The sequence below is a fragment of the Neomonachus schauinslandi genome, chromosome 1, assembly GCF_002201575.2.
Source record: "Neomonachus schauinslandi chromosome 1, ASM220157v2, whole genome shotgun sequence".
Taxonomy (NCBI): Eukaryota; Metazoa; Chordata; class Mammalia; order Carnivora; family Phocidae; genus Neomonachus; species Neomonachus schauinslandi.
In genome coordinates this window covers 84,665,850-84,678,059 of record NC_058403.1, presented here as the reverse complement: position 1 = coordinate 84,678,059, position 12,210 = coordinate 84,665,850, and the positions used below count along the sequence as shown (strand labels likewise).

At 42.5% G+C, this 12,210-nt stretch overlaps 1 protein-coding gene across 1 annotated transcript in view; it reads left to right on the top strand.

The window, feature by feature from the left end:
- USP13 (ubiquitin specific peptidase 13) overlaps positions 1-12,210 on the top strand; it is a 113,118-nt gene that overhangs the window by 90,509 nt on the left and 10,399 nt on the right. Inside the window, exons 18-19 of the mRNA XM_021692342.2 lie at positions 481-647; positions 2,239-2,392. Of these exons, the coding sequence (XP_021548017.1) occupies positions 481-647; positions 2,239-2,392 (321 nt within the window). The remainder of the gene's footprint in view (positions 1-480; positions 648-2,238; positions 2,393-12,210) is intronic.

Below are 12,210 nucleotides of genomic sequence, written 5' to 3'. Positions count from 1 at the left end.
ATGGCATTTTTGAAGCACGAAAGCTTTTAATTTTGATGAAGTCAAATTTATCTATGTTTTTCTTTTGTCACTTGTGCTGTTGGTGTCATATCTGAGAAACATTGCCTAACCCAAGGTCTCTCACATTGAAGTCAGGGAGCCGTTTTGAGTTAATTTTTGAATATGGCCTGAGGTGGGCGTCCAGCTTCATTCTCTTGCATGTGGGCATGTACTTGTTCCAGCACCATCTGTTGAGAAGACTGCCCCGACCCCATTGGAATGGCCTCGGTACCCTTGTCAAAACTCAGTTGACCATAAATATGCGGGTTTATTTTTGGACTTTCTGAATTCCATTCAGTTGATCTATAGGTTTATCCTTATGTCAGTACCAACTGCCTTCATTATTATAACTTTGTAGGTGTTTTTCCTTTTAACTCCATGGTGTTGTTTATTTCAAGACTAAAAAAAAGTAAAGGGTCTGAGTGTGATTCTCCTCCCCAGATTTTGCTGAACCACTGACCATGCCTGGTTATGGAGGAGCAGCTTCTGCTGGAGCCTCTGTTTTTGGTGCTACTGGATTGGATAACCAACCTCCGGAGGAAATTGTAGCTATCATTACCTCCATGGGATTCCATCGAAATCAGGCTGTTCAGGCACTACGAGCCACGGTGAGCACATGAGACTGTGTGTGAGAATACCCTCCTCTTCCTGGAGTCGGTGTGTATTTCTGTCAGTAGCAGTGGAGATTTTCCAGTGTCCTTTGATCATTTGGAATCATGTTTGTTCACTCTGTACCCCACCATGGCCCACAGAGATTTATTTGCATATATTCCATGTACAGCTAAAATAAATGATTGGGGGAAATTATACAGTTTAAGAATAGGGAGTAAAAAAAAAACCTAGGGAGATAATTCAGCTGGGGCAAGATGAAAGAAACCGAAAGACCAAAACCAAAAGAAACTCCCTATCATCTGAGTGTTTATTATTAGCAGGGCTCCAAGATTTGACTTGGAGCTTCCTTGTAGCCTTGGAGTGGAGAGGGATGCATGAGACTCCATGTTCAATAAGGCAGTTCTTTAGGACAAATTTTGCTTTTCTGATACCAAGACCTTGGAGAAATGTCTCTCAGAAGTCCTCAAAGAGAAGACTGAACAGCTCTGGGAATTCTCCACTTTTGTGGCTGTGGAGGGAGAAGATTCTTCTGGTATTCATGTACTTCCTGATGTTATCAGGAGAGAAGGGACCATGAAACTAGAGGGTAGATAGAAGTCTTCCTCTTTCAGTGCAGATGTTTGTTTAATATTAAAGGGAAGTTCTTGTTTGTTTTTTTTTTAAACCCATCCTTCCTTGCCACACCGTATATGTTTTTGAGTGGATGTCTGCTACTAATTCCTGCTTACCTAATGTCCTTAGGATGTCCTTACTAATTCCTGACCGGTTGCCTGTGAGGGTCCATTGTTGAGGGCGTAGTAGCTCTCAGCTGACTCCGGGAGTGTGGCTGGAACAATCCGTTTCCCTTTAATGTGCTTGAACTATCTCAAGCAGACTTAGTTTCATTCAGTGTACTTGCTTTGCCCCACTTATTTTTCTTGACTGACTTTTCATTGGCGATTCTGTTGATGTCTAAGCAGATTTTTTAACCTGCCCGTGATATCACAGAGGAAGATAGCAATGTTTTTAGTCAATTGGTTTGAACTGTGGAGTTAAGTTTAAAACAATGTACCTAACTAACCAGTATTGTCATCATCAATCAAGGCGTTAATCTTGTCTCTACTGCAATTCAAGAATTCTGCTAATGTTTAGGGAGAGGAGGCACTAATGCGGCTCTCTTGTTGGCCCCCCCTCTGCCTGGCATAGTTCTCTGCAGAAAACACAGGTGATAGGGAATGTAGCATGTGCAGCTAGTATGGCTGAGAAAGGGCTGTATTAAACAAATGGCAGACTCTTTGGTGTTCCGTACCCCATCATTAGCATCAGCCTGCAGAAATGCTGAGCTCAGACGGATATGGACTTTGGAACGCTGGTCTGCTGCTCAGAACTGTTTTCCAGTAAATCCAATTACAGACCTCAGTTGGGAGACTCGGAGAATGCCAGCTGAATGTGCATTTCATATGCAGGGTCAGAGCTTCGCACTCAGAGGCACTTAGGACTAATGAATTCAGGCCGCCTGTCTTATCTGCTTGACACTCTGGTTCAAGTGGTCAGGATATAATGAGGCCCTGGGACTGCATACATTGTAAAAATGTTTTATTTTATTAGAATAATAACCTGGAAAGAGCACTGGATTGGATCTTTAGTCACCCTGAGTTTGAGGAGGACAGTGACTTTGTGATCGAGATGGAGAATAACGCCAATGCCAACATTATTTCTGAGGCCAAGCCTGAAGGACCTAGAGTCAAGGATGGATCTGGAAGTAAGTTCTTTCCTTAGGGATTGTCTGAGCATTTGTGACCATACATTTGGTCCATGCCCTTCCCTCCCACCACTCATCTTAAAACCTTTGCCATCATCCAAAAGTTAGCACAGATCCCACCTTCTTGTAAATGGTGCATTTTTCTACTTTGCATGGCCATGGTGATCTGAAGAAGTCTGGGACAAACTCAGAGTCATGTAGCCTAGAAGTGTGTGTGTGCTTACTTCTAGTCCTGCTGTCACTTTGCCATTCCTTTGAGATACTTTTTTTTTCACGGACCATTGAAGTTTTTGTCCAAAAGAGAACATTTACTTTCATGGTAGTATTTTTTTTTTGAACGGCTGAAAAACAGCCTTATATCCTTGACCCTGTCATTGACCATACCAGCTGCTGATAATTTTCTGAAGGGCCAATCAAGATGGCAGGAAGAGGCGCCAACAGCCAGTTATCTGCCTTTTTTTTTAAGTTTATTTTTTTTAGTAATCTCTACACCCAATGTGGGGCTCGAACTCACAACCCCAAGATCAAGAGTAGCATAGCTCTCTACCTTTTATCAGCAAACACGTATGTGTCACTGTGCACCAGGCACTGGTTCTAAGAACTTTGCATATGAACTCTCATTTAGTCTTTAACACATCTCTTGTCGGTGTGAGAAAATAGAGGCACAGAAAGATTAGGTACCTTGCCCAAGGTCACACAGCTCTTACGAGTTGGAGCCAAAATTCAAATCCAGAATCCCATGTTCTTCCCCATTGTGATGCCCTGCTTCTTGGGCTGTCACTGCCTCCAGAAAGTGTTTCGGCTTGTTAGCCTGGTATTCGTCACCTCCTCCAGGCAGATGCCAACGTGACTCGTCTTTCAGTGTTATTTCTTCTGGCCCTCCCCACCCCAGCTCAGACGCCTGGGACCGTAGCCACACCACCAGCCTCGTCGGGGCACTAACCCCCTTCTTCCTACTTCTAGGCCTGTGCTCAGGTTAATCTTTGTGAAATGCCCTTTCTCTCTCATCACTGCACACGAAAATCCTTACCATTATTCACAACTTGGCCACAGATTCCATTCCACGGATTGCTCTCCCAGGGCCTTCAGAACGAGTGCTCCGTATCTCATGCTAGTGATAATTATACCAACATTAACAATACTTCCATCTGTGCCACATATAATCCTCACAATAATCCTATGAGGTGTAGATATCATTATTATCTCCATTTTATAGGTGAAGAGACTGAAGTAGAAGAGAAGGTTAAGTTTGTTAAGGTTACATAGCTAGCTAGTGATGGGTAGAATTGGAATTCCAACCTGGGTAGTCTGCCTCCAGAGCTTGTGCCTGAAGCCCCTAAGACATAGTGTTTATTCTTCTGTTATTAGAAGTATCAAATTCAGGGGCGCCTGGGTGGCTCAGTTGGTTAAGTGTCCAACTCTTGATTTCAGTCAGGTCATGATCTCAGGGTCATGAGATCGAGACCTGCATTGAGCTCCCACTCAGCAGGGAGTCTGCCTGAGATTTGCTCTCACCCTCTGCCCCTTCCCTGCTCATGTTCTTTCTCTCTCAAATAAATAAATAACTCTTAAAAAAAAAGAAGTATCCAATTCATCTTGCAATAAAATTATTTGTTTATTTTTAAAAGATTTTATTTATTTATTTGACACAGAGAGAGAGACAGCGAGAGAGGGAACACAAGAAGGGGGTGAGGGAGAGGGAGAAGCAGGCTTCCCGCTGAGCAGGGAGCCCGATGCGGGACTCGATCCCAGGATCCTGGGATCATGACCTGAGCCGAAGGCAGAAGCTTAACGACTGAGCCACCCAGGCGCCCTGCAATAAAATTACTTATGTAAATATTTGTGTTTCCTATTTGGGAACTTGCGAAGGGCAGATACTATTTTACTATTAAAGGCTCATGGTGTCTAACACACAGAAAGTACCAAGTAAAAAATAACTGGATTTAATTAAATTTACATTTGCAGGGGTGCCTGGGTGGCTCAGTTGGTTGGGCATCTGACTCTTGATTTCAGCTCAGGTAATGATCTGAGGGTCAGGAGATCGAGCCCCATGGCAGGCTCTGTGTTGGGCATGGACCCTGCTTGAGATTCTCTCCATCTCCCTCTACCCCTCCCCCTTGTGCTCTCTCAAAAAAAAATTTTTTTTTTTTTTACATTAGCAGCATTTGTTCCAGTAATCATATAGCTGTAGCTCTCATTAATGGTCTACTCATTATCAGTCTTACCAGATCTAAAATGTATGTTTTGATCCACCTCTAGAGACAGAGGGTGGGAGGGAAACTTTCTTCTTTTATATAAAACAGGAATTTCTTCACTGAAACTATCATAATCCTGACCGGGTAAAAAAAGATGAGATATAGCTCTCCCAGCTTCCATATTCATCTAAATGGTCTTGTATTACTTTTTGGAAATCAGTGACTTGCCTAAAATATTAAAAGCTGTAATGGATGTTATTGAATAATTCATGAGCAGGATTTATTATGTGTTGCATGTCTCGGTTCACTGCTTCCTTGATTTTCTGTAATGGACTTTTCTTTGGGGATGGGGAGTCCTCCTTGCAGAAGGAATAAACCACACGATGGGGCCATTGTAAAGCTGCCAAGATCTATGGTTGTAGAAAGAGGGTGAGTCTGATCATTAGGTTTTCCTGTTTTCTGATGGAGCTTGGAGGGACCAGCCACTCTCGTGAAGATAGTCATTAATGATATGGAGTAGCCACATCATCCCCTTGGGCTTACTGAACTCAGAGTGATCTTCCGGTACTCCTGGCCCTGCTGGTTTTTGAGTTGCATCCTTGAATGGGATGTCACAATGATGCTTTCAAGCACCCTTTAATTTAAAGGCACTGTGGGCCAAACTTGGCAGTCTCACTCTTCACTGCCTCCACATTTAGGGTGAGGATGGAGAAGGAGACAGAGATGCGCTGTAAGACATCAAGTATAGGATATACTGAAGCTAAGAGCAGTGGTAGGTGAAAATTTTAATTATCAAAAACCAAAAGAGCATAACCCACCCTAACTCACCAAATGCATTTTGTGTCTGATTTTTAAGAGGAATGGATGTTTTTAAAGTAGTCTTTCCAGCACTGTGCCTTGTCCACCAGAGGTGATCAGAAAATGAATGATTGAATAAAGAATAGATGAAGATCAGGAGGTAGTGGTCACAGGGATGGTTTTGGGCTGACTCCAGAAGTGCCAGATGGAGGAATTGGGAGTGCACTATTTTGCATTACATTGCATAAGTCACAGGAAAGGAAAAAGGTGATTTCTTGTACTTTGCTGCATTAGCACCTGAACTCGTATGTCAGTCACTTTTTTTTTTAAATTAACGTTTATGTTATTTTTCTTATAATTAAAAGGGTATTTAATAATTGTAACAACTTGAGAAAATGCAGATATATGAGAAGAAGAAAATAAAAATTACTTTCATGTAATTCCCAGTCATAGCCACTGTTAATGTCTTGTGTATATTCTTTAGGCCTTTCTATGCAAATATAAAATGAATGTAAATATGAATATTTATAAAAATAAAACATTCTATTTTTTTAAGATTTTATTTATTTATTTGAGAGAGAGAGAGAGCACAAGCAAGAAGGGTAGAGGGAGAGCGAGAAAGAAGCTCAAGCAGACTCCATGCTGAGCAAGGAGCTGGAGACCGGGCTTGATCTCATGACTCTGAGATCATGACCTGAGCCAAAACCAAGAATTGGCCGCTTAACCGATTGAGCCACCCAGGCGCCCCTATACATGCTATTTTATAAATACTATTTTATAACCTGCTTCCCCCTCACTGTGGATATACATATATGTATGTCTAGATCACTGAATGTATATTAATAATATCCTATTGTATAGTGGTACCATAATTTATATACCTGATTTTAGGCCAACTAATTTTTTTTTAATAAAAGACGATTACAGAAAGAGTTTCAGATAATGGGGCTATTTTTACATTCAGAAGATGACAGCAATTATTATTATTATTATTATTATTATTATTATTATTTTAAAGATTTTATTTATTTGAGAGAGAGGAGAGAGCACAAGCAGAGGGAGGGGCAGATGGAGAGGGAGAGGGAGAAGCAGACTCCCCACTGAGCAGGGAGCCCAATGTGGGGCTCCATCCCAGGACCCTGAGATCATGACCTGAGCTGAAGGCAGACGCTTAACCGACTGAGCCACCCAGATGCCCCACAGCAATTATTATTATTTTTAAAAATTTTTTATTGTTACATTAGTCACCATACATCATTAGTTTTTGATGTAGTGTTCCATGATTCATTGTTTGTGCATAATACCCAGTGCTCCATGCAGAACGTGCCCTCTTTAATACCCATCACCAGGCTAACCCATCCCCCCACCCCCCTCCCCTCTAGAACCCTCAGTTTGTTTCTCAGAGTCCATAGTCTCTCATGGTTTGTCTCCCCCTCTGATTCCCGCTCCCCTTCATTTTTCCCTTCCTACTATCTTCTTCTTCTTCTTTTTTTTTTTTTTAACACATAATGTATTATTTGTTTCAGAGGTACAGGTCTGTGATTCAACAGTCTTACACAATTCACAGCACTCACCATAGCACATACCCTCCCCAGTGTCTGTCACCCAGCCACCCCATCCCTCCCACCCCCCACCACTCCAGCAACCCTCAGTTTGTTTCCTGAGATTAAGAATTCCTCATATCAGTGAGGTCATATGATACATGTCTTTCTCTGATTGACTTATTTCGCTCAGCATAATAGCCTCCGGTTCCATCCACGTTGTTGCAAATGGCAAGATTTCATTCTTTTTGATGGCTGCATAATATTCCATTGTGTATATATACCACATCTTCTTTATCCATTCATCTGTCGTACATCATTAGTTTTTGATGTAGTGATCCATGATTCATTATTTGCATATAACACCCAGTGCTCCATGCAATACGTGCCCTCTTTAATACCCATCACTGGGCTAACCCATCCCCCCACCCCCTCCCCTCTAAAACCCTCAGTTTATTTCTGAGTCCATAGTCTCTCATGGTTCGTCTTCCCCTCCGATTTCCCCCCACTTCATTTTTCCCTTCCTACTATCTTCTTTTTTTTCAAAATTTTCTATTTTTGAGGAATTAATGTGTATTATTACATTGCCCCCGCCCCCCCCGCCAGAGGCAGCTCTGGTGGCTCTCCTGCTCTCCCATCCCTCCACCAGTGTGGTTAGGCTGAGCACTCTCCTTATCTTTCATATATTTATTGGCTGGTTGTTTTTCTTCTTGTGTTAATCACTTTCTCATTTTGTTTGGTCCATTTTCCCATTTTTATTGAGGTTTCCATCTGTTTTTTATTGATTTGTATGAGAGTTTCATATATTGCATATTAGCTTGGGAATACCTGGTAGGTCTACAATATTGAGTTTTTCTGGCCAGAAACATGCTATCCATTTTTTAAAATTCATCTCTCCCTTCTCCCGCCCCTGCAAAGCTGTATGGTTTTCTTCATAAACATCCTGTGTATTTCTGGTTTAGTTTCTTCTCAGATTTACATTTTCTGTGTTACTTATGAATAAAAATTTTTCCCATTATATTTTCTAAATTGTTACTGCTGAATTTTGAAAAGTTCCTGATCTTGTAATTGGCCATTCTATAGGGATTTGAGTAGAATTACATTAAATTCATAGGTTCACTCCTAGGAGATGTGTATTCTGTGTAGGTAGGTTGTTTACATTCCCAAAACATTGCTTTTGACCTCTTTTTTGGGTTGGTGAGTTGATGGAGACATTTGACTTGGGGGTATGAAGACGATTTAACAGTTTAGGTAATTGTTTTTTAGGAGCAAAATGGAGAGCCAAAACAGACACAGTCAAACCAAGTAAAACCAGCAACCTCAGTTTTCAGGGTTCTGCTGTAAGGGGCGGGGCAGGGTGGGAGAGCCGAGCCACACTTACCCAAGCAAAAAGGGAAGTATTGTATCACAAGAGCTGGACAGCCCCGGGGAGACCTGACTCGAGGCATGCCCTTGATTCTGGGACTGAAACCCTTTTATCTGGTGCTCCCCTTGGCTGTACCTCCTCTGGGTTGGTGGGAGTCTCTGATAGGCTCTCCCTAATGGCCACAAAGTGGCTGCCGGTGCCTCCTACAATGTATCTCTCCAGCTTAAAATCCAGCCGAGTATTGTCCTGGAGTTCTTAGCCAAGGTCCTGGCAATCTGAGACTCGGGCTGCCCAGCCCTCCCCCAGTCACTGGCCCTACTCACAGAGCCTAAGGGTGGAGACATCTTCCTTCCTGGCTTGTAAGCCGAGAAGGGAAGCGTGGTCCCTTCAGACGCTTGTTCAAATGTAGTCCTGGATCAGGAGAATCAGCATCCCCTGTGAACAGCGTCACCAGTGAACTGGTTAGAAATGCAAATTGTTGGGCCTCACTCTAGGCCTTTGGGGGTGGGCCCAGTGATCTGGAGGTCAGCAGGCCCTCCAGGTGGTTCTGATTCAGTGTAAATTTGAGAATCACAGCCCTAAAAGCCAGATGAGGTTACTGTTGCCTAAAGAAGGACAGTAAGCTGCTGGGACATCACTATACCATGTTAACACTGAAAATAATGACAAGGTAGGAGTTTGAATTGGAGAAAATGTGACTCTATAAGAACAGGGATTAAAGAAGCACTTGTATCAAATTCTTCCTTTAGGGAATATGTTAACTAAAAATCACTCTTGCATTTTTTTGAATGAGGAAATAATGTCATTGCACGAAACTCTCTTATTTTAATGTTGTCTAGTTTGCTCAGAAGAACTAGTGCTAATAACCCTGGGTCAGATAGTGGCCGTCCTTCATTGAATGCCTGCTAGGCACTAGGCACTTCTGAGACAGCTTTCCTTCACTCCTGCGGTGAGGTGTTCACATGAGGAGATGGAGACCCAACGCATTAGGGGCCTGGGTGGTGGAAGAACCAGTTGGGAATTCAGATCTGTGTGATTCTGAAGCCTGTGCACTTCCTCCTTCATCTTGTCCCAGATCTTCTAAATCGGAAGGGAGGCGGGAGTGTATTTTTCGGGAGGCTCTCTTTATTATCACGTTCTGCACATTTTGGGGCTTTCACCTAACTTTCTGTTGAGTTTTTAAAAATTGTATAAAGTGGAAAATCAGGTCTTCAGTCTGACCTATCTGGGCTTCTGCCATTTGCAAAATTATTTCTGTTTCTATGTTGCACTTAATGAGCATTTAATTTTTCTTTTTCTTTCTTTTTTTTTTTTTTTAAAGAACTCACTGATTGCCAATGTAATTAAGATGTGATTAGGCTGCGATTACTCAAAATCTGCTCTGGCTTCTTCAGCCGCATCACTGTAATGGTTCCTACAGCTTCTAGGGCAGCTAAGATTTTCCAGCGAGGAGAACAGGGAGACATTTCGTTTACATAATGGCCGGGCTCCCTGAGGAATGCAGCCGGAATAGGAATAGGATCCACAGAGCAGGAGGGTGCAGCCCCACAGGAGCTAAACACCAGTGGTTTGCTTGAAAGCAACATGCTTAATGCGGCTGGGCTCTAGTGCTTAGCCCACTTCCGCATCTGTTTGTAATTCCTGTGGGCTTTTTGTTTTCTTCAATGGCCTTATTGGAAGTGAAGAGGAAGCCACTCTGAAATAAACGAATTTATACTAAGTATGAATGACTGAGAACTATGAAGCTTGGAAGGAATTGTTTGATATTTGGAGTTTTAGGCGGTATAATAAAGAGAAGTCAAGGGGCTTTGGCAATTTTGAGCTGTGTGGGGTTGGGGAGGCAATTTGTCAATTCTTAAAGATTCTGTCCTTGTTGTCAGCTGCCTTAGCTGTTATTGATTTACCCAAATGCTCCTTTCGCTCTTTTTTGGGATTCTGAAGTTTTCTAAAAGCTCCAAATCCAAATCCATCCAGTTCTCTCCCCCTACCTCCCACTGGTCTTTTCTCAGAGCAGGGACGAGGGAAATCAAGCTGTTCTGGGTAGAGATTGTTTGCAGATTTAAGGTGTTTGTGAGTTAAATGTTAGTAAATGGGGAATGATAATTTCCCTCTGTTGTACAGAGGGAGTTAGAGGTGGGTAATGGAACAAATTATTGAAGTTAGGAAGATTCAGTTGGAAAACTCAGTTTGGGTTTCTCACCAGAAGCTGTGGAGCCCCTGGGGTCTTGGTGGTCATTTCAAGGAGTCTTTTGGTGTTTGTGTATTCTGTGCACTTTTTGCAGGCTGACTAAATAATGTGTCGCACCCTTACAAGATACTACTGTTTTTCAAATATATATAGATGCTATAGGGTTTATAAAATACAAATTAATTGAACTGCATTCCTGAATCTAGAGCTGCTTTAGGTCATTATGTGTTGTCCAACTCTAATTTTCAAAAAGGTAAAATCATGATTCTCAGGTATATCTGAACTGAGCACAAATCACAGATTTTCTTTGACTCGTTAATTAATGAGGGAACCACCTAGTTGTTATTACCGGTTCAAAGCATCTGAGAACTCAGCTAGGATAATTAAAGATAATTTGATTGCTGAGTTAAATATAAAATTCGTGTCTCCAGATCATAAATCCTTGAGGTTATATGTTCTACTGGACAGAAATTTTTTCTATCTTTACTAAACAAGAATCTACAAGTTAGTGAGTAACTTGACTAAGTCTGGGACCTTTAATCAATAGTAAGCAGTGAGGGCGCCTGGGTGACTCAGTTGCTTAAGCGTCTGCCTTCGGCTCAGGTCATGATCCCAGGGTCCTGGGATCGAGTCCTGCATCAGGCTCCCTGCTCAGCTGGGAGTCTGCTTCTCCCTCTACCCCTCCCCCTGCTCCTGCTCACTCTCTCTCTCTTGCAAAAATAAATAAAATCTTAAAAAAAAAATAGTAAGAAGTGAGATGAACTTTCATCCCTCTAGACCAGGGGCCAGCATACCTTTTCTCTAAAGGGCCAGATTGTAAATGTTTCAGGTTTTGTGGGCCATAGTCATGTCATCTCATATTTTTTTCCCTCTCCTCCTCCCCTTTCCCCTGGTTGGTACAAAAGTAGGCTATGGGCTGGATTTGGCTTATGAGTCATTGCAGTATGCCAACCCCTGCCCTGGACAGTCCTCGGGTGGCCGTTCCTCCATAGGATATGAAAGGACAGGCTGCCTGCTTCTTCTGTTTTCCAAGGGTCACATCCATTTTCTGACAGTGCTTTCTCAAAGAATAAAATCAGAGCACAATTGCTGTTTTGTTGGGTAGGGGTGGGGGTGGTAAAATTTTGATATGAAAAAATTCTGCATATTAGAAAGGTTGGAACCATTTTCCTACATTCAAAAAAGGACAGGTTTAGTTGGGAGAGGGAATGAGGGGCAAAGGTGCTAGTTTCAAACCCTGTTTAATTCTGGCTTTCTAAAGGGATATGGTGGTTGTCCAGCTTTTTGACATACTTTAAAAGTTTCTCTGTTGCAGGTCAGCATTTTAAAAATGATTTGGGGGCACCTGGGTGGTGCAGTTGGTGAAGTGTCCTACTCTTGGTTTCAGCCCAGGTGATGATCTTGGGGTGATGCGATCTTGCCCAAGTGTCGGGCTCCTGTCTGCTTGAGACTTTCTCTCTGTCTCCTCTGCCCCTCTGCCCTGCGCTCACACACTTTTTCTCTCAAAATAAATAAATAAATAAAATCTTAAAAAAAATGATTTGGTGTGCCTGGGTGGCTCAGTTGGTTAAGCGACTGCCTTCGGCTCAGGTCATGATCCTGGAGTCCCGGGATCGAGTCCCGCATCGCGCTCCCTGCTCAGCGGGGAGTCTGCTTCTCCCTCTGACCCTCCTCCCTCTCATGCTGTCTCTCATTCTCTCTCTTGCAAATAAATAAAATCTTAAAAAAAA